The sequence below is a fragment of the Buceros rhinoceros genome, unplaced genomic scaffold (genome assembly GCF_000710305.1).
Source record: "Buceros rhinoceros silvestris isolate BGI_N320 unplaced genomic scaffold, ASM71030v1 scaffold15676, whole genome shotgun sequence".
Lineage (NCBI taxonomy): Eukaryota > Metazoa > Chordata > Aves > Bucerotiformes > Bucerotidae > Buceros > Buceros rhinoceros.
Window position 1 is genome coordinate 1 of NW_010417055.1, and position 19,034 is coordinate 19,034.

At 45.3% G+C, this 19,034-nt stretch overlaps 1 protein-coding gene across 1 annotated transcript in view; it reads left to right on the forward strand.

The window, feature by feature from the left end:
• Positions 1 to 790: 790 nt before the first annotated feature.
• GPLD1 (glycosylphosphatidylinositol specific phospholipase D1) overlaps positions 791 to 19,034 on the forward strand; it is a 21,491-nt gene continuing 3,247 nt past the window's right edge. The window contains exons 1-20 of the mRNA XM_010138044.1: positions 791 to 887; positions 3,662 to 3,717; positions 4,173 to 4,251; positions 5,768 to 5,865; positions 7,030 to 7,140; positions 7,411 to 7,459; positions 7,940 to 7,994; positions 8,951 to 9,058; positions 9,513 to 9,540; positions 9,626 to 9,765; positions 10,644 to 10,709; positions 11,246 to 11,366; positions 11,910 to 12,034; positions 13,263 to 13,449; positions 14,152 to 14,262; positions 15,222 to 15,296; positions 15,696 to 15,852; positions 17,775 to 17,916; positions 18,467 to 18,566; positions 18,659 to 18,752. Of these exons, the coding sequence (XP_010136346.1) occupies positions 791 to 887; positions 3,662 to 3,717; positions 4,173 to 4,251; positions 5,768 to 5,865; positions 7,030 to 7,140; positions 7,411 to 7,459; positions 7,940 to 7,994; positions 8,951 to 9,058; positions 9,513 to 9,540; positions 9,626 to 9,765; positions 10,644 to 10,709; positions 11,246 to 11,366; positions 11,910 to 12,034; positions 13,263 to 13,449; positions 14,152 to 14,262; positions 15,222 to 15,296; positions 15,696 to 15,852; positions 17,775 to 17,916; positions 18,467 to 18,566; positions 18,659 to 18,752 (1,999 nt within the window). The remainder of the gene's footprint in view (positions 888 to 3,661; positions 3,718 to 4,172; positions 4,252 to 5,767; positions 5,866 to 7,029; positions 7,141 to 7,410; positions 7,460 to 7,939; positions 7,995 to 8,950; positions 9,059 to 9,512; positions 9,541 to 9,625; positions 9,766 to 10,643; positions 10,710 to 11,245; positions 11,367 to 11,909; positions 12,035 to 13,262; positions 13,450 to 14,151; positions 14,263 to 15,221; positions 15,297 to 15,695; positions 15,853 to 17,774; positions 17,917 to 18,466; positions 18,567 to 18,658; positions 18,753 to 19,034) is intronic.

The window sequence follows — 19,034 nt, forward strand, 5'->3', positions numbered from 1 at the left end:
CCTCCACCTCACTACAACCTTCTTTCAGGAAGTTGTAGAGAGCGATGAGGTGTCCCCTCAGCCTTCTTTCCTCCAGACTAAGCAACGCAAGTTCTCTCAGGAGCTCCTCATAAGACTTGCTCTCTAAACAAGAGGAAGGGGCAGACTCTTTTCAGTGGTGCCCAGCAACCAGACAAGGGGCAAAAAAACTTCCTTGATGGTGCCAGAGCACTGGCACAGGCTGCCCGGGGTTGTGGAGTCTCCTCTGGGGATATTCAAACCCCACCTGGACACGATCCTGTGCAGCCTGCTCTGGGGGAACCTGCTCCAGCAGGGGGTTAGACTGGGCGATCCCCAGAGGTCCCTTCCAGCCTCTAGAAGCCATCTACTGTTTTTCTACTAATGCTGCTTTGGCAGCTGGCACTAATTTTTTGTGAAGTCTGGTCTGGCTGTTTCGAGGCAAGTGCCCCGTGGGCTGGACAAGCTGTGGGAGGATGCTGTTCTCCGCCGTGCTTCTGTGTTAACAGAAACCTCACTGCTGCTGTGCCGGGATGGCAGTTACACTGCCCCAACCCCAGAGATGGGACAGAATTCAAGAGGGAGAACACTCCTAGGTTGCTGCTTTTTTTATTAATTACTTTATTTGAGGTAAAGAAAAGCATCGCTATGAAATAGCCTTTCAGATACAGCCGTCTCTTACTTGCTGTGTCAGCAATAAGTCAGAAAGAAAAGGCGTGCTCCGTAACCTACATTTCAAAGGTCACGCTGCTACTGCTCCAGGCTTCTGAAAATCACAGTTCCAGCCAGCATCATGGCTCGCCTGAGGATTTGGTCTGTCGTGCTGATCATACTACACCATTTCTGTCAAAGAGGTGTCCCGTGCGGAATTTCAACACATGTTGAAATAGGTAAGACATGCTCAGAATGAATTTTCCTTGTCTTTTTGGAGTTGCTTGGGAAGAGAAGGAAATTTGGATTTGGCTGGAAAGCAAAGGGAGGAAATAATGTTGAGGTTGAACTAACAAACATTTTAGATTCTGGAAAAAATGTGAATGGCACATAGGATAGATGAGCAGTTCGGTTTGGGAGCTTGGAACTTCGCTGTTTTTGTATGCAAAGTACTCGATTCGATGTGGCTGCGTATTTTTCAGTCTTCTAAAACACAGGCATTATGTAACCGGAATGTTTGTGCCTGTGAGACTCCCACAGGCAGGGTTTGGTCTGGAGAAAGAGGAGGAACACACTACGCAGTTTATGGGGCTGTTATGTTTAAACTGGGGGATGACACAGGTTGTTTGTGGGAACTCTGTTCTCAAATCACCGTGTATTAATTTTGCCATACCTCCGTAAAGCTAAGATGTGTTTGTGTCTGTGACTAACATCGTGAAAATGCGGTTGTGCGTCTCCTCCTGGTCGCCTGAACAGCCTAGGCTGTAGACAACGAAGGGGAGAACTGCCTGAACGTTGAAATGTTTCTGTTTTGCCATTCTTGTTTGCATGAATTATTTTTAAAATCTGTTTTCTGCTGTGATTCTTGCAAAACCACTCAGGAGCAGCGTGAGGTTATTCTGAAACATTGACTCATAATAAATAGACAGTTTGAATTGTTTGTTCTTCTGTTTCTCATTCTAAATCCGTTGCTCAAACAAGCAGTAAAACGAATGATGATGTCTCTGTTCAGGTCATCTTCTCAGGCTTTAATACATGCAGCTTTGAACAAGTTAAAGGCTGAGATTATTCATGGCGTCCGTTCGAGGCTGGGGGTAGCTCCCGTTACCGAGTATTGTGCCCTTGGTCAGCATCCTGCAACCATCCGCTTTTCCTAACAGTATGTCGAGAAACCCACGGTGGTGGGTGGGAGAAGCCTCACTGCCTGAGGGCAGGCGAGCACACACCTCTTCGCAAGCTCCGACAACTGAGTGCGAGCTGCTGAAGACGTGAACTAGGGGATTGGTCAGAACAGAGTATTTGCAAAGAGAAACAAGAGCTTAGAGGTCTGGCCCGACGCAGTAATTTCTTTCTAACCAAGGAAGCAAGTTGCAAAAAACCTGCATTTATGTAATTCAAAGGTTTTGGTTGTGTGGGGAGTGGTGTGTACACAGAGCTATTATTACTATATATAGTAATTATAATTTGCAACAAGTTTTGTCCCTTTGTCTGGAAACGACCTTAAGCTGCTCTGATGCTGCTAAAATCAGGGCTTTTATTCCTGCGCAAATAAAAGCCCGCAAGGATAAGAGACTGGAACTCATCGCCAGATCCAAACGCTGACCGTTTCAAGGGAAAAAAAAAACGCCCAACGAGTTGTCGGGAGGAACTCCTCCGGCTTCCACCCGGCACCACCGCCCGTGCTGGACAGACTTCGGAGAGTACTGTCAGACCAGTGAAAGGCTCTGCCTGTTCAACATGTTGATCATGTGCAGTGTGCTCGGCAGAGCCGGGCCGTGTCCTACTTGCCGCACTTGCCGCTGGTGAGGCTCTTGGGGTTGGGAGGCTCTTCCTCACCAGCAGCTCCCGTCGGACCTGTCGAGCTCTGTGGAACTGTGGGGATCCATCACAAAACTCCCTGTAAAGGTGAACCTGTAGGACCCAGGGGCAGGGGCGGGTGGGAGGCGGAGAAAGCAAACCGCGAACTGAGGCTCTCCCACACTGGAAAGAGGGATGTGTGTTGAAATGGCTGAGCCTTAAGATGATAGACTTGTGATGATGGTGATTGTTATTATTTTAAAGTGATTCCTGATTTGCTGCAAGATTGGTCCTTAAGGTATCTTAAATTTGAATTTTCCCCACTGGTCTAACCCCAGCATCATTCCAACCCACACAGTTCTTCCTGGATCTTATTCCAGAAGGAGACTGAGGGGAGTTTTTGTGATGCGATTTATTTGGTAAGGATCAAATTAAATTCAGCATATTCTGGGGTGTCTTGATGAGTCTTACTTTGTAAATAGCTTAAAGAGAGGAGTAAAACCTCATGTGGGAAGGGAAGATGTTAACCCCTGCGCACAGTTTGAACTGAATAGTTCTATAGGCGATTTGGGTGTTTTTAGAACAGTGTTAACAGCTTATCCCTGGGATGTAACAGTAATTAGGAGGAGACTTCATTAAAGAAAAGTGATGGCAGGTTGTTTCATTCTCTTGTTGAGCTTGCTCGGTGAGTATTTTGGCAGTAAGAATGTCTGCCTGTTGGCTGAACAAATGGTATTATTTACTTTGCTGACTTCAGATTTGTGTTGGTTTTCATGCACGTTAAAAATTAATCAACCTGTTAAACATCCCTATTGATTCCTCAGGTACCTTGTTCAATGTTAAGGGCTGTTGAAGTGAAACTGGAATTGAGTTCAGCTAGAACTTTGCGATCTGTACTCTGCGTGTGCCGGGAGTCATTGTGGCTGTAGCACAGTCCTGGACGTGGGGAGTCCCTTCTCCCTGCTGTTGGGGTCAGCTCGAGAGGAGGGGCATTAGGAGGAGCCCGATGTGGGCCCAGAGATGCCACAGAATAGTGATGTGACAAAACACACCCTCTCCCCTGGGCAGAGCTGAGTGAGAAATCGTGGTTCACGGAGCCGTGCCACTTGCTGTGGGTACGGCAGCGCGGTGTGTGCTGGGGTGGATAATGCTTCTCGTAAAACACGGGGCTGGCCACAGCTCCTCCAAATCAACGCTTCCACGTGTTGTTTTTCAGCACACAGAGCTCTGGAATTTTTCACTACGCACAAAGGGAATGTTAACTATAGACAGGTAGGAACATATTGTTGTTTTAATTGTGTACCTCTTCTGTCTGAATGTCTTCCTGTCTGTCTTCTCGCCTTTTATTATTTATTCTCAGTACTACGTGTGTAAATATTGTGCCTAGACTGCATTCTCACCTTTTTTTTGTTGAAAATCGTTTGACTCCTGAATACTATTACAAATACGTAGCAATTATAATAACATATATACCCTGAGCATGGTTTCTCGCATGCTTCCCCATCTCCTTAAGTCTATATAATAACCTTTAGGACAAAAAGTAAAGAAGACCATTTTATAGAACTTGATATTTTATTGAGTGATGATGACACTGAAATAACACATTTTACCAAGATAATAGTTGTATCTTGCTCAATATTTAAACGTCGTCTTTGCTACTGGCAGTACACTGTGTTTTCGTGCTGTGCATAGCATTCTCATTCCTTTTTCCCTCATCCTTTTCCCAGTTGCTACTAAACCACCAAGATGCATTTCAGGCTGGGAGCATTTATCCTGACGCCTTTTATTCTGTAATCTGCAAAATTGGTAAGTTGTAAGTCCAGTATTGTAACAGATGTATTTTTGTGTGAAAATCCCATAGAATTTAGTTGCGAGTAATCGTGTGGTAGGAAATTAAGTATGATCAAAAGTACCTTTCTACCAAAACACTCACCATTTCTGGTAGTACTTTGAGCCTTTGTGCAGAATTTGTAAGAAAGTAATACATTTGAAAATGTTTTTATAAAGTAACTTTTGGGTAAATTTAACCATTTAACATGTAGGGCGATTGGATAGAGGGATGCTGTTTGACTAAATTACTGAGTGCTGGCTTGGGGAGAGACTGAGAGGACAAAATCATCTTTTCTCTAAGTCTTTGAGAAAGAGCTGGTAGGAGTGGCCGACACACCAGAGGCTGTGCTGCCATTCAGAGAGACCTGGATGGGCTGGAGAGTTGAGCAGAGAGGAACCGAATGCAGTTCAGCAAGGGCAAGTGTAGGGTCCTGCACCTGGGGAGGAAGAACCCCCTGCACCAGTGCAGGTTGGGGGGTGACCTGCTGGAAAGCAGCTCTGCAGAGAAGGACCTGGGAGTGCCAGTGGACACCAAGTTGGTTGGTTCTATCCACCAACGTTTCATTTTGGTCTAGCAAATCCCATCCTTGTGTCATCTAGTTCAGCTGCACTGTGGAACGTCAAGAGGCCAGAGGTGACTGAATCACCCACAAGGAAGGTGCTCTCCGTTCTGGTGTTTGGTATACCGTGGTTTTCTGCAGTTTCACAGTTCTGGGTGAACAAACTCTACTCTTCCGCCAAGTGTATTGGTGGTCTGAGTACTCTGTCTCCTGCCTACTTTCTTGCCTCTCAGAGGATTTGATGTTGTGAGGCTTGGTCTTGTCATGTCAGCATCTCTGTGCCCTCAGCTTTATGCAGGTACATGGAAGTTTTTAGGCAGGGTCACTGTTAGATCCCACATAATCTCTTCTGCACAAACACAAGCGACAGTAAGAATTGGTGCTTCAGAGGAAAACCTGATCTTTCCTGCTTTCCTCTGCCCTTCTGCTCCTACACTGACTGTAACCGCACAAGTTTGCCGTTCTGCTGAGCTCCTGATGACGTTGACATAGCCTTCTGCTGCCCTGTGGAAACTGAGAGCTGTCTCAAAGCATGGTATTTTGAGGTGGCTTTTCTGCCGTAGAATTTGATGCATTCATTTAGTCAGCAGCTTCTCTGCCAGCTCTCTTTATCCCCTCCGTGTGGGAGGCAGTTTTCCCTTGTACTGCACCTGCTCACAGGCACAGAGAGAGGGAGCGGGCACAAAATTTACAGATGCTTCAAATCAAAATCATAGAAGGTAGATCTAGGATCTCTTTTGACAGTATGAATCGTATAAAAATATGCCTCATTTGATTCTCCTCGTGTAAGTGGATTGCAAAATGTATCATCTGTACCAGATGAAATTGAACAAAAGTCTGGGGTTTTTTAATGGAAAAAGTTTTTTAAATGTCTCTCTTTTTTTTTTTTCCCAAAGATTAAATCAAATATTGATATAATTCTATTGCAATAGGACTATTCCATGATGTGTCTGAAGACACTCACTGGTCACCGTTTCTCACTGCAAGTATTCACTATATCAGAAGGAATTATCCTCAGCCTTGGGATGAGGTAAGAAAGTTTCGTTAACTTTTGACTTTGCTTTCTGTTATTTTCTTCACTTGCACTTGTTGCAGCTTCATCCTTTGAGAAATGTAGAAAAAAATACGCAGTTTTAAATTAAAATCTCTGATGGCGGGAACGTTAGTATCGGAAAATATCTGATATCAATGTTTTGATCTTTACCAGGCACAGAAGTTACTATTCCCATATAAAGTCTATCAGGTACCTCCAATATGGTCTGGTACTTAGGGCATATTTCATAGGTCCAGACTTTCCAGTGCGATTGGTGGTCTTGTCTTACGGTCACATCTGGCGGAGTGTTTGCCTCTTGAAAACGAGGTGACTTTTAGAATTCTCATGTGTGAAATCTTGGACTTAGTCCCAGTTTGCTCTTGCTTATAGGAGCTACACAGGAGGAGAGGAAAAACAAGTTGTCAAAAGAGAGAATAATTTTAAAGGTGGTAACTCTGTATGACTCTCTGTTCAGGAGAGTCATAGAGGTGGAGCAGCATTTGAGAACATGCGCTCTTTAAAACCTAAACAAGTCTGCCTGCCTTTTGGCTGGCTCTTGGTGTTGCTGATCTTGTGAACCGTTAACCCTTGGGAAGAATAAATTCGTCAAAAGCTGTGACTGAATACCAGATTTTTAAGAGACCCCTGGAACTTGCAGGGAATTCTTTTCTGGAGAAATGAAGTTGCTGTGGCTGATAAATTTATTCCAAGTAACTTCTCTGTTTGTAGGAATAAGATGAGTAATTTCATACCTGGGCTTTTACAATGAACACAGGAATGCACAGGAATGTCTTTCTCTCCTCTGTGTGCCTGCACAACACGTGTGGTGGCAGTGAGGGTCCACTCCTTGGCAGTGGAAGTGTTCGTCCCCAGGCTGGAAAAAACACTTCAGTACCCATCTAGCTTGAAGTACACAAGCTGTCATGTTATCAACCATGTAATTTGATGGCCTTGGGCTGTATGAAGTGCTTGAAGCTTCTCAAGTCACAGAAGTGACTCCAGCATCAAGAAATGCATGGTCAAGACCTTGTCATACTAAGTTCTTGGTTTGTAGGAGTTTCTCACCTATATCTTTGTATAATGCACTTAGATAAAATTCTCACCTCACCTTAAAGACAGGAGTAAAATTACTGACGTTACAAGTGGACTGTTGTTGTGTAGGCTACAGAGAAGCTGGTGGCTTTCCTGTTTGGAATTGCCTCACATATCGTGGCAGACGTTAGCTGGCATAGCCTGGGCATCAACCAAGGATTCCTGAAGGCCATGGGAGAAGTAAGCCTGTATTATTTTATTGATTACTATAACTGGTTTTATTGGAACTAAGAGCTTAGCTTTGGAATCTGGTGGGGAGGGAAGAGAAAAGCTGGAGTCCCGTTTTCAGGAGGATTTTCAGAGATGTAGTGTCACAAACTCCATGAGAACAAAACTGGTCAGGTTTGGGACCTGTCAACTCAGGGCGTCTTGTTGACCATCTGCTCATATGCTTGTATGGGAGGGTGAGTAAAACCAACGGACGTTTCTCTTGTTTTTTTCTTTTTCCAGATTGATTTTCAAGGTTCATACCCAAAAGCTCACCGTGCTGGTGATTTTGGTAATGTTTCTGTTTGCTGATCATAGATCCTTCTGTTGGGATAACCAGTCCCTTCAAAACCGCAGCGGGTGGTTCTGGCTTTTACCCTGTGCAATGCAGGAGCCAGGAATGAGTCATGTGGGCACCATCCCCACTCTGCCCCAGAGCTTGCAAAGCCCTGCTCGATCTGTCCTCATGCTCCGTGTTTCAGGAGATGCGATAGGGCACTTGTATTGCAGCAGGCTGAAGGATGCTAAAGTTCAAATGGAGTTGCTGCTGTGATTTTAAATCTGACATTGTTCTTATTCTCTGGAAGTATAAAATATGCAGCATACTTTCAGGTGAACCATTTATGTATTCTAAATATATCGCTGGAGGATCTACCGTATAACCGTAGACAGCGTAGCCCCACGTAGCGTCATCTGTGCTGTCGTCCCTGATGGTTACTTAACAGGTTTGGTTTGTTGGGCTTGGTGGGTTTTTTCGTTCTTCCATCCACAGGAGGAGATGTAGTGAGTCAGTTTGAGCTGGACTTCAGTTACCTGGCATCGAACTGGTAAGATGATGAGGTCACCTTCTTTAATAATTATTTCTGCTTGCTCAGTACACTCACTGTGGTTTAACAAAATGCTCCTTTTGTATCTTTCGGTCCAAAGAAAGTCTTGCAGCTATTGGAATTTTTCTGAGTTTGGTATTTCCTTATGTGCTTATATATTGTCCCCCGAGGTGAAAAAGAAGTAAAAAAGAGTTTTACATACAGGAGCACAGCGAGAACAATTGAAGTATTTATCTCTATATAAGTAATTAAATATAAAATAATCAGTGACAAAGGTTTGCTGGCATGTCCTCGTAATTAGTTAAACAACGCAGTTAAATAAACCTCGCTTTAATTTCCATTTAAAGTTTTGGAGGTTGAGGATGTTTATGATGCTGTGGAATTCAGATAGGTTTTAAAAGCATAAAAAGAAGCAGTAGTTTTATTTACACACAGGGGTTTTTTCCTCATAGTTTTAAACTGAAATAAAAAACTCACGTGCCTTTTTTCTGCTGATAAAGTAGGTCATGGGAGTCATTTTATTTAAGGAGGCTGGAGTTCATCTAGGTATGGAAGGCACAGCTCATGAATAAAACTTTGGCCCAGCTGTGGGAAACATCTGTTTGGCCAGGAGTAGATTGGCCACAGCAGAGGGCTGGAGGACACCCTCCAAGGCCGCGCGGTCACCAAGCCAGGGAACCGGTGTGGCGAGCGTGGAAAGTCTCCCAGCAGCAGCCGTAGGGGAACGGTGTACAGGCTTCTAGGACCTGCACGAGAGGAGTGTTCTGCAGAGAGTAACGGCACCCGCAGTCCTCATCATTTGTAAATCCCGGTCCCGTTTGTAAATCTCTGTGACCTTTTATAGTCTTTTGAAATGTTGAATGTTTTAAAGCAGCCCATTGTTGTTACAGGAATGATAATCTGTTATCAGGTGCTGTGGAAAGTCTCTCGGTCTAATACCTTCGTCTCGGTTTTAGGTATGTCCCCATCAAAGACCTAGCAGCTATCTATAAGGAATTTTATGGAAAAGAGGTCATAACTGAAAGCACAATTACTGACTGTACTTACCTGCAGTTTCTTGAACTGTAAGTTGAAGAGCTTTGTCTGGGTTTTCCAAAGTGAAACATATGCAGGAAAATGATGATAATCCTGTTTGAAATGCCCTGTGCATTGTGGTCAGGAATATAGACTCCTTCCTAGACCCCCAAATCATAAAACACCCGATTTTTAAGGGCTAGAATACAAGGTTGGGCTGCTCGATGACTCTTAAATTCATTATTACACCACAGATTCAGCATCTTAGCTATTTACTGAATTAATGCATATTTATGCCTGTGAATCCCTCCACATTACAGGCAGCAATAAAGTTAATGTTATCGCTTCTCAGGCTACAGCTCTTAAAAATGTATTAACAGCGAATAAGGAAATGCGCTGACTTGCCTAGTATTTACCATACAGACACCTTGCAAAGAACAGTTTAAAGAACTAAATATTACTAAATTAAGCAAATTTATTTCTGAAGATTTTTTCTTTTTTCAGGCATGGAGAAAGGCTTGCTGTTGCCAAGGTCGGTTTTCTGTTTTCTTTATAAAAATGACCGTGGAGCAGGAATACAGTGTAATCCATCTTCCTAAGTATGTTGCTTGTCTCAGCTTTTTCCAACATATGCCGGTAAATCTCCGTTCCTGGTGGAGAAGTTCCACGAGTATTTCCTCGGAGGAGTGGATGACATGGCGTTCTGGACAAACAATATTTTTGAGCTGACGAGCCGTATGCTAGAGAACGGAACCAGGTACAGCGTGTTCCCTGCAGTACGAAACGCGCTAGTCAAGATGCGGCGCTCACTCAGTTGTTCTTCTGAAGGCAGGCTCTTTCCTAAAAGAGGCTGAGCTTTAAATCATCCCTTGGACAAAGGGATTTTTGTGCCTACACACAGGATTACTTAGGCCTTGAGTTTGCATTTGTTACACGTTCATGGGAAAATGTAGCAGGGCCTGCTAAAACGTTGTGTAACCATGCCCTGAGGTGCTGCCTGCCCTGGCAGTCTGAGCTGTGGCTGTGGCTGCACCTTCTGGCTGCTGTCATCGGCCAGCAAAGATGTCCCATCCTAGGGGAGGTCAGGTACTGCCTTCAGACACGGTAAACAGGATCAGAGAGAGTAAGAGTGTCTGTTCTAGTGTTGGAAGCTCAGGCTTGTACTCAGAACATCACGTTTTTGCAGAAGTTCTAGCCTTGTACTGCTCTGTTACAAGTTGCTGTAAATAACTTTATGAGACCAACACTGACAAATAATCCACTCATTTATAGGGAAAATATCGCTGCAGCTATTTGGGGAAATGACATTTGCAATGCACCATGGCATAATCCCGTGTGCTCTTTGTTCCAGAGTGACACTTCCATTCAAAGTGATTTAGGTTCATAGAATTGCCAGCACACGTTAAACAAGCTTCCGTGAAGAGTTGTATAAAGACACGTGAGATTCAGATAGAGCCTAATCGAGGCCATTAAAATAAAGACCAAAGGGGTTTCTAAGGATTAGAATGAAGCCCCAGTTTTGAATAAGAAGGTTTCTTAGAAAACCCATGACTTCTAACAGAGGAACCAGTAAGGATGAGAGTTTTGTTTCCATTGCGGGAAAATCTTTCAACTGCATTCTGCACGTTTCCTCAGTGGCTGCTTCCTGCCCGAGAACCCTCTGTTTATCAACTGCACGAGGCAGCATGAGGACAGCCATGCGTAAGTACCGCTCTGAAGGTTCAGAGATGTGCTGTGTAAGGAGGGTCTTGCACTTACGTGGACAGCGAGCTATTTGTGTGTGTGAATTTGAGATTCTCTGGACGTGAATAAGTAAAGATTTGTATAGGGAAACCGTGCAAAACGTAGGAGAGACTCGTGCCTTCTGGCCTGAGGACAAGAACCCTTACCTAGTACTTGAAGTGCCACGTCTTCACGCTTTATTTGGTTGTCACTCTTTGTTCTGCCTATCGTGAAGCTACTGATACATGTTTACCCTTACCATAAGTAAATTCTCTCCTGATTCACGTACAGAAATACCAAACTCAGCTGTCTGGAGCACAAGCGTACGTATTCCTCCAGAAAACATCTCAAGAGACGCCAGCATAACTGGTATCTCTGGAGAACTCCACTTACACATGGGAGAAAGGGCCTCCTGATTGCCTGCGATATGTTTGTTTCCCCTACCTTTGGCATAAAATAAGTGCTCGTTAATTCAGTTCTACTAATTGCTTTTGCTGCCACCTTTATTTCAGCAGAAACAATCAATCCAAAGGTGAACATCACAAGAATACAACTTCTTTGCTTACAAAAACACTTGAAAGGAATATAAATTATACAGAGAGAGGAGTTCGCTTCAACATACAGCCTTGGGCAACAGTAAGTGAGAAGTGACGGATGTGTCGGGTAAAGTTCATCTGTAACATCGTCTTAATTCCTGTCTGAAATGCCGCGTGATGGAGCAGGGTCTCTGCCTGTTAACAGCAGCCTCTGACTTCCCTTCATGCAGATTCCAGTGCCATTGCTAATCTCTATGTTTATGTGTATATGGTAAATATTCAATTTTTGCACTTTGCTCGTTGTGTAGTGAAGTTAGAACACATCTTGCCGTGCCAGAAATGACAAAATATATCTTTAGTATTTACACGTTAGTGATTGTATTTTACAGAGTTGTATGAACGCTTCTGGGGCTTAAGAAGCCCCAGCAAAGCAGAGCTGTGAACAGTTAACAGTGCCCCCTGTAGAGCACACAGATTCTGGTCTTTTTCTCAAATGGTGCTTATGGCCTCAGTCAGAGTCCACTTAGATCAACCGGGGTGATTTCCACTGCTGGTGACTTCGGTTTTGAGGTGCTCCACAATGTTCTGGAGTTTCTGCCTGTGTTTTAACCATTCTGGTGTCTCTTTATTATTTTTATTTCAGAATTCCCTGGGCTTTGCAACCAATGTCTGGAGACCATTAGCAGCTCCACATCAGAAATCTTCTAAGTACATCTCCAAGCCAACAGCATCGTATTTTCTGACTTCGCCCTATGCTAGACTTGGATGGTTGGTAATCTTTTTCCTCCCTCTTGATTTCTGAAAATGTTGAGTACCCACCAAAAGATTGTTTGTTTTTTGGATGCTCTTTAAAGGTGACAGTCCAAATCGATTAGTGGTACAAATGTGGCTGAATGGCTTATACTGTAGAATCATAGAAATGTTCAAGTTGGAAGAGAGAGATCTTTAAGGTCGTTGAGTCCAACTGTTATTGTCTGGCCAGAACAACAAGTTAACCCATAAGAGCTTTTTTTCTGATGTTAACGTAAGCCTCTTTGTGTCAGTACTGAATAAAACTGCATCAAGAGCAGAATTTCCATTCAGATGTGGTTTCTAGCCAGACATTCCTCTTTGGAGGAATTGCCATTTTTTTACGTTCGGTCCTTAGTGAAGGAGCTCAATGCTATGTGTCCTATCAAGCTCAGAACAGACAGAACCAAAATTCAAACCAGCACCAAGTCTAGTTCTGAGCAGTGTAGGAACATTGTTGTTACCCTTTTTTGGCTATTGGCTGATGTTTGAGCAGAGTTAATTGTCTGTCCCGAACTGTTCTCTGATGGTGCCCAGTGAGTGTTCTTGGCAACGCTACAATACTAGTGGGGAGTTCAAAGATAGATTCAGGACACAGAAAGAGGCATATTCGTGCTCCTTGCCAGAGATGTTCTAGCCTGAGCTGCAACAGAGAAGAGTAATAAGATGAATTTGCATTGCAGGTCACCTGGCTTTATGTCTTCTGACTCAAAAATTGGAGGTGTAATTCTTGCCTTTACTTCACATCAGCCAAGTTAACAGTAGTTCATTCTTTCCTCTCCACATTCCTTCTCTAAATTCTAGTGTGCTACTGCGACCTGTGATCCCTCTGTTTATCTATGGTTAAATCCATCGATTAAATCAGAGATTCATTTAAAAAGATACTTAATTTTAGCTGTGGTATTCTGTCTCATATGCAAGCAGCCCTTTTTTACGCTCCTTCCTCTGACTGCTCTCAGGTGCCTTGTGTCAGTACAGTAAAAGTAGTTCCTACACATCTCGGATGCATTAATGGAAGGTGAATCTTCAAGGCTCTGTTTTTATTTAATACAAGAAAACAGGAAAAGGGCTGTGTAGCGTTTCACAAAAACAGACAGGGAGACACAAGTGTTGGTTTACCTGAAGGAGGTAAAAGTATTTATTTTCTGCTATGTTGTGGTAGCCTGGAAGCTAACGCTGTAGTTCTGTTGACTCCCTTGCTGTACAGGGCAATGATCTCAGCTGACCTAAACCAGGATGGATACGAAGATCTGGTGGCTGGGGCCCCAGGGTACAGCACACTGGGCAGTTTTCAGACAGGACGGGTGTATGTGGTCTATGGCAACCAGTCTGGTTTGCCACCAGAGGACATGGATCTAGATGGGAGAGCTGACCAAGTCCTGCAGGGTCATCAGGTGAGGAGTCAAGTCAGCTCTTTGACCGACAATGTGGTGGATTGTGACTGAGCAATAGTAGTATTAATATGTGTGAGGATTATTCCTGAAACACCCCTCATGGAAAAAGGACGTCACACACTTCTCAAGAAAAATAACCCTTACTTCAGTCACAGGCAGTGATGTCTGTAGGTTCTCTGTTACTACTGTGCCAGATAAGTGGGTGCTGGGACATAATTTGCCCTCCAGTAAAACTGAGGTGGTTTCTCTGTCAGTCACAGTATAGCTCATTCGGATCCCTGCATTGAGAAAATAAGAGAGACATTTCCTGTGGTTGTAAACCATGGAGTAACAGCTGCTGTTTTCTCCCAGAGTGTTGTAATGGTTCAGAGCTGTAAAGCTGTTAACAGAAAAGATCACAAGCGTAACATCAACGGTGTACCAGGCTCAGGCGAGGAAGTAGCAGAGCCGTGCCCTGCTGTGTGCAGTTGTCTTCGGTTGTAACACCTCCACATCCTCGAACAGAACAGTTGACTCCGAGTTAGTGTATTAGTATGACAGTTAGTACTGACTTAGTGATGCTAAGAAAATTGTTGGGGCAATGTTTTGTCACCTCTGTTTCCAGTTCTGCCCTGGGCTGTGATTGCACACGTGCATTAGGTTTTGGTGGTTTTGTCTTGAAGACGCCTGTTGTTTTCCTGAGAGCGATCCCTCTTCTTTTAGCCTTCAGGAAGATTTGGCTCTGCCTTGGCAGTGCTGGACTTCAATGAGGACGGGCTGCCGGATCTGGCAGTTGGAGCACCTTCTGTGGGATCCCAGTTTCTCACTTACAAAGTAAGTAAGTGGGTTGTAAACACACATGGGTTTCTTGGGGTATTTTTCCCTCCAAACAGAACATTTTTACAGATACGCGTTTTTCTGAACAGCGAAATGAGAGGGAATTTCCAGGTGCTCAAGGTGGTGCTTTGACTAGAGCAGCGACAGCTGCAGTCGCTATTTCTCTTTCAGTGGCCTTTTTGCACATTAGACATCCAGATGAGATTAGATTAGATTAGAACTTTACAGCACTGCTGCGCTGGAAGTGTAGGGGGCCGTTCACGGAGTGCAAGTCTACCCTTTTTATACAGGAACAGAGAGTCTGGAACAGACCTCCTGGGTCCGTGAGCCTTGTCACAGGCCAACAGATGACACCTGACACAGACATACTTGCTAAAATAATGAAGTTCCAGAGCCTTAATGACTCGCAGCTTACCAGATAAGCCCGTGTCACGGTCCCTGAGTATTTTCAGCCCACGTGAACTGAGAGGCAAAATGTTTTAGTTTCAATCACATCCATTAAGCTTAAAATTCTTCAGAATTTCAGATAGTGACTTAGTTGCCTAAATAGGAATTGAAATGCTTTTAGCTAGACCCACTAGTTTGGGAAATTGGATGCATCTGTGTGCCTGGTACCCTGTGCTATTGCATTAAATCATATCGAAAAAATTTTGAGCCACCCGAATGCGTGTATAACAAATGTAAATACACAGGATACTGTCCTTGCTCCTACCCTGCAGCGTGAGGAAAATGTACTGCTCTAGTTTGTGCCTGGTTATAGCAGGACGCATGAGAGCATGGGTGTTCTGGGGTTTGGGGTGGAAAAAACAGACTGTGAGCAGGCTCTGATAGGAAGACTGCGGTTGTGTCAATAGCCCGTGCAGAACCGTTTCACTCCTTGTGCTTTGTCTTGGCTTTCATGCTGGGTGCTGACATGCAGATGCTCTCACGCTGTGTTTGCTTTTCCTGCTGTTCAGGGTGCTGTGTACGTCTATTTTGGCACCGAGGGACGAGGCTTGGCATCTGAACCGAACGTTACCATAACGTGTCAGGTATATTGAGCAGACTAACACAGGGCTACACAAGCAGGAGGTGAGATAAAGGGGCTCACAGGCTTAAAAAAAGAAGGTTACGTTCAAACTTCTAATTGCCAGGGAATTTAGACAGATGGGGGTGGGGCAAGCAGGTGCTTGCCAAGGTTGGTTGTGCGTGGGAAAGACACTCGTACTCCAGTGGAGGGGAGGCAGCAGGGTGAACAGAAATATGCATAGCCCTCAAACAACAACAATTTAAAACCCCCCCAAACCCAAAGAAAACAAAACCGCAGTCAGGGCGTGGGAGGGTAATTTGCCCAGAAGCAAAGTTGGCTCTTTAGAAGTAAATTGCTCTATTTTGTTTCAGAACTGGTGGTTTCGGTTCTATTTCAGGATTAAACTAACTGTTTATTGCAGTATTCCTACTGTAATCTTGGTTGGTCCCTCCTGGCAGCTGATGTTGATGGGGATGAAAATGCTGATCTGGTTGTGGGCTCTCCATATGCACCTGGTGGTGGGCAGCAGAGAGGATTTGTGGTTGCATTTTATTCTTACTTCAACAGGAGTGACCAAGGTAATATTTACGGAGTAAATGAACCCTCCCACATTTTATATGACTGTTCATTTGTTCCTAATTACTCATAGGATAATCCAGGTTCGAAGGGACCGCAGGAGGTGTCTAGTCCAAGAAGTCCTACTCTAAAAGGGGACAGCTATGAAGGCAGACCAGACTGCCTAGGGCTTTATCCAGCTGGGTCTTGAAAAGATTGCACAGCCACTCTGGGCAGCTGCTCCACTTCTTGGCTCTCCTCATAGGGAAAAAAATGTCTCGTTACAGCCAGCGTTAAATCTCTCATGTTTCAGCTCGTGCTCATTGTCTGTTGTCCTCCCACCATGCACGGTGAAGCTGGGGGCAGAGAAGGCGATGAGTACCTCAGTACGCTGGGAAGAGCCTGGCTCTGTCTCCTTGTTAACCTCCTCACGGGGACTATCAGGCCGCTCTTAGGTCGTCTCACAACCTTCTCTCCTCCACGCTGAGTAAGTCCCGGTCCCTCAGTCTCTGCTCACAGTGCAGGTGCTCCAGCCCCCCACCATTTTGGGGGCCCTCTATTAAACTTGCTCCAGTTTATCACTAACTTTCCTGCTTTGTGGGGTCCAAAACTGAACAACGTATTATAGGTGTGGTCTAGGGAGAAGTAAAGGGGGAACACTCACTTCTCCCAGTCTCTTTGCCTTGCTGCTGCTTATATAGCCTGGGATGCTGGTGGCCATCTCTGCCGTCAGAGCCTCACGCTCAGCTCTACCCACCAGCACCTCCAGGGTTTTTTCCACACGGCTGCTCCCCAGCCAGCCTGTCCCCAACCTGGGTCACCACAAGGGCATCTCCTTTCTCAGGGGCAGAGCTTAGCATTTGTCTTGATGAATTTAGTGAGGCTCCTGTCAGCCTGTTTCTCCAGCCTGTCTGGGTCCCTCTGACTGGTGGCCCTGCCCCCAAGTGATAGCCCCCGCAATGTCCTGTCATCTGCCACTGTCATGACAGAGCATGTTGTTGCCTTCTCCAAATCATTTACGGTAGTGTTGAACAGGTTGAGACTCAAGATGGGTCTCTGAAGGCACCCTGCTTGTCCTAGGCATTGAGAGTACAACCCACTAACTGCTGCCCTGCGAGAGGGCGTCATCTCAGCTAGGTTTTTCCCGTCTGGTTGTCCACCCATCCACCTTGCCGTACAAGAGCTTTAGGGGAGACGTAGCGTTGAATGCCTTGCTAAAGCGATGGACTCAGCTGCGGATCGGTGATACACTGGTCTGCCTTGGACAGTTGCAGAAGTACCTGAAAGGGTGAATTTTTATCACTCCGTATGCTCCTTCTTGTGGCTAAAGAGGGATGCTACAGCTGAGTGTAGCTGATGAGTACAGGATGGATGTGAAGGAGGGAGAAAAGGCCACATACAGAGCTAAATAAAGTTAACAGGGCTTGGGCAGGACCCACAGAATCAGGTAATTGAGATTTCCAATAACGCTTAACTTTTGTAGCTTGTTCTGCTTCATGTAAAATTAGAAACCACAAAGAAAATTGGTTTTAAAACACTGCTGATGTTTCTGCAGAACCAAACCACAGAGCGAGTTCTTTGAATTGAAGCCAGAACGATTTGAAGCTCCCCCACCCGCCACCCTTGAAGAAGTACAAGTTCCGAGAACCAGTTTCACTGTTGTCCTGCCCCCGAGAAGGAGTCCCTCGTTCGGGGCAGGCTGATGGCTCTCTTGTGCTTCGTGTAGGCTAGTGCAAGGATTCCGAAGCAGGCTGTGTTGAGTAAAGGCTTTCACCAGCCCACACAGCTGCAGCCTGAGCAAGCAAAGTTCGCCGTAACTCGGGGCCGGGGTAACTTTGCTTACAGAGGCTCGTTGTCATAGGAAGAATCAGTGGAGGATTGCTAGCAGGGGGTTTGCTACGCCAGGGGACACCAAGATTTAATCCGTATCTTTCTGGTCCGCCAGGCCTGCTGTCAGTACAGGATGCCAACTGGATGGTGACAGGGGAAGAAAACTATGCTTGGTTCGGATTTTCACTTGCCAGCTGCCAGCTGGAGAACGGAACGTTGCTGCTTGTCGGGAGCCCTACGTGGAAGAGCTGTGCTGGGTGCGTTGTACAGGACAGCTCGCTCTCGCCTCCGTTCTGCTCTTCCACAGTGTCTAAGATTTGTCATAGTTTAGACTTCCGGCTTTTCAGGAAGTTTCCTCTTTGTGCTGCTTAGAGTATTTTTTATTAAATTCATATTTTTAGGCCTTCACCCTTCCTCATGAAGAGAGAAGGTCTTTAGACCCTTTAGAGAGAGGGTCTTTATTATTTAGAGACACTTCAGAATTCCTTGTGTTTCCTTGGGGAGGGGAAGAGGGGGCACAAAAAGGTAAACACGCCTAAAATAATCCTACAGGTAGCACTGACTTTGAGTTGGCATTTTTCAAAGCGAGCCAAAGACAAGCATGTACTGGGCGATAAAGAAGAGGATAGACAGACCAGGCCCGTGCTCTAAATATTGTGTAATAATTAGAACAAGCCTGGGAATGACTAAAATAGATTTCTAGGATTTGGCAGCCCTGTTAGTCTGAACTAAAAGGGGACAGTATTTTAAGAAGAGCAATTAAAAATATGTTGTTACATACAAATAGATTTTGCACTGTAATTGCAGCTGCGGTCCCCTCTCAGCGGGTGTCAGGCAGAGCGTCGGGAAGGTGTATGGGTACCACCCACCCAGCACAAAGCACTGGTTTGCAGTGGCTGGAGACAAGGTAGGGCTCCTTCCAGAGAGCGGGACTTGTGAGTAGTCTGAAGTGACGTGACGTTCTGTGGAAATGACGCAGGTGTTTTAAAACTCTAACAGGCGATGGGCAGAATGGGCTCGTCTCTGGCCAGTGGCGTGATGTCTGTGGCTGGGATCACGAGGACAGTTTTGGTAGTGGGTTCGCCTACCGCAGGTATGTCCTGAAAACTGGAAACCATTTCTGCTTCGGGACATTTGCTTCTGTATGACCAGAGGATGGCTACAGAGCTAGAAAAGGGACCTTTACGTTACAGAATCACAGAATCGTTTTGGTTGGAAAAGACCTTTAAGGTCATCGAGTCCCCCCGTTCCCCCAGCACTGCCAGGTCCCCACTGCCCCCTGTCCCTCAGCAGCACTGTCCCTCCACACGGCTGTTCAACCCCTCCAGGGACAGGGACTCCGCCACTGCCCTGGGCAGCCTGGGCCCGGGCTTCT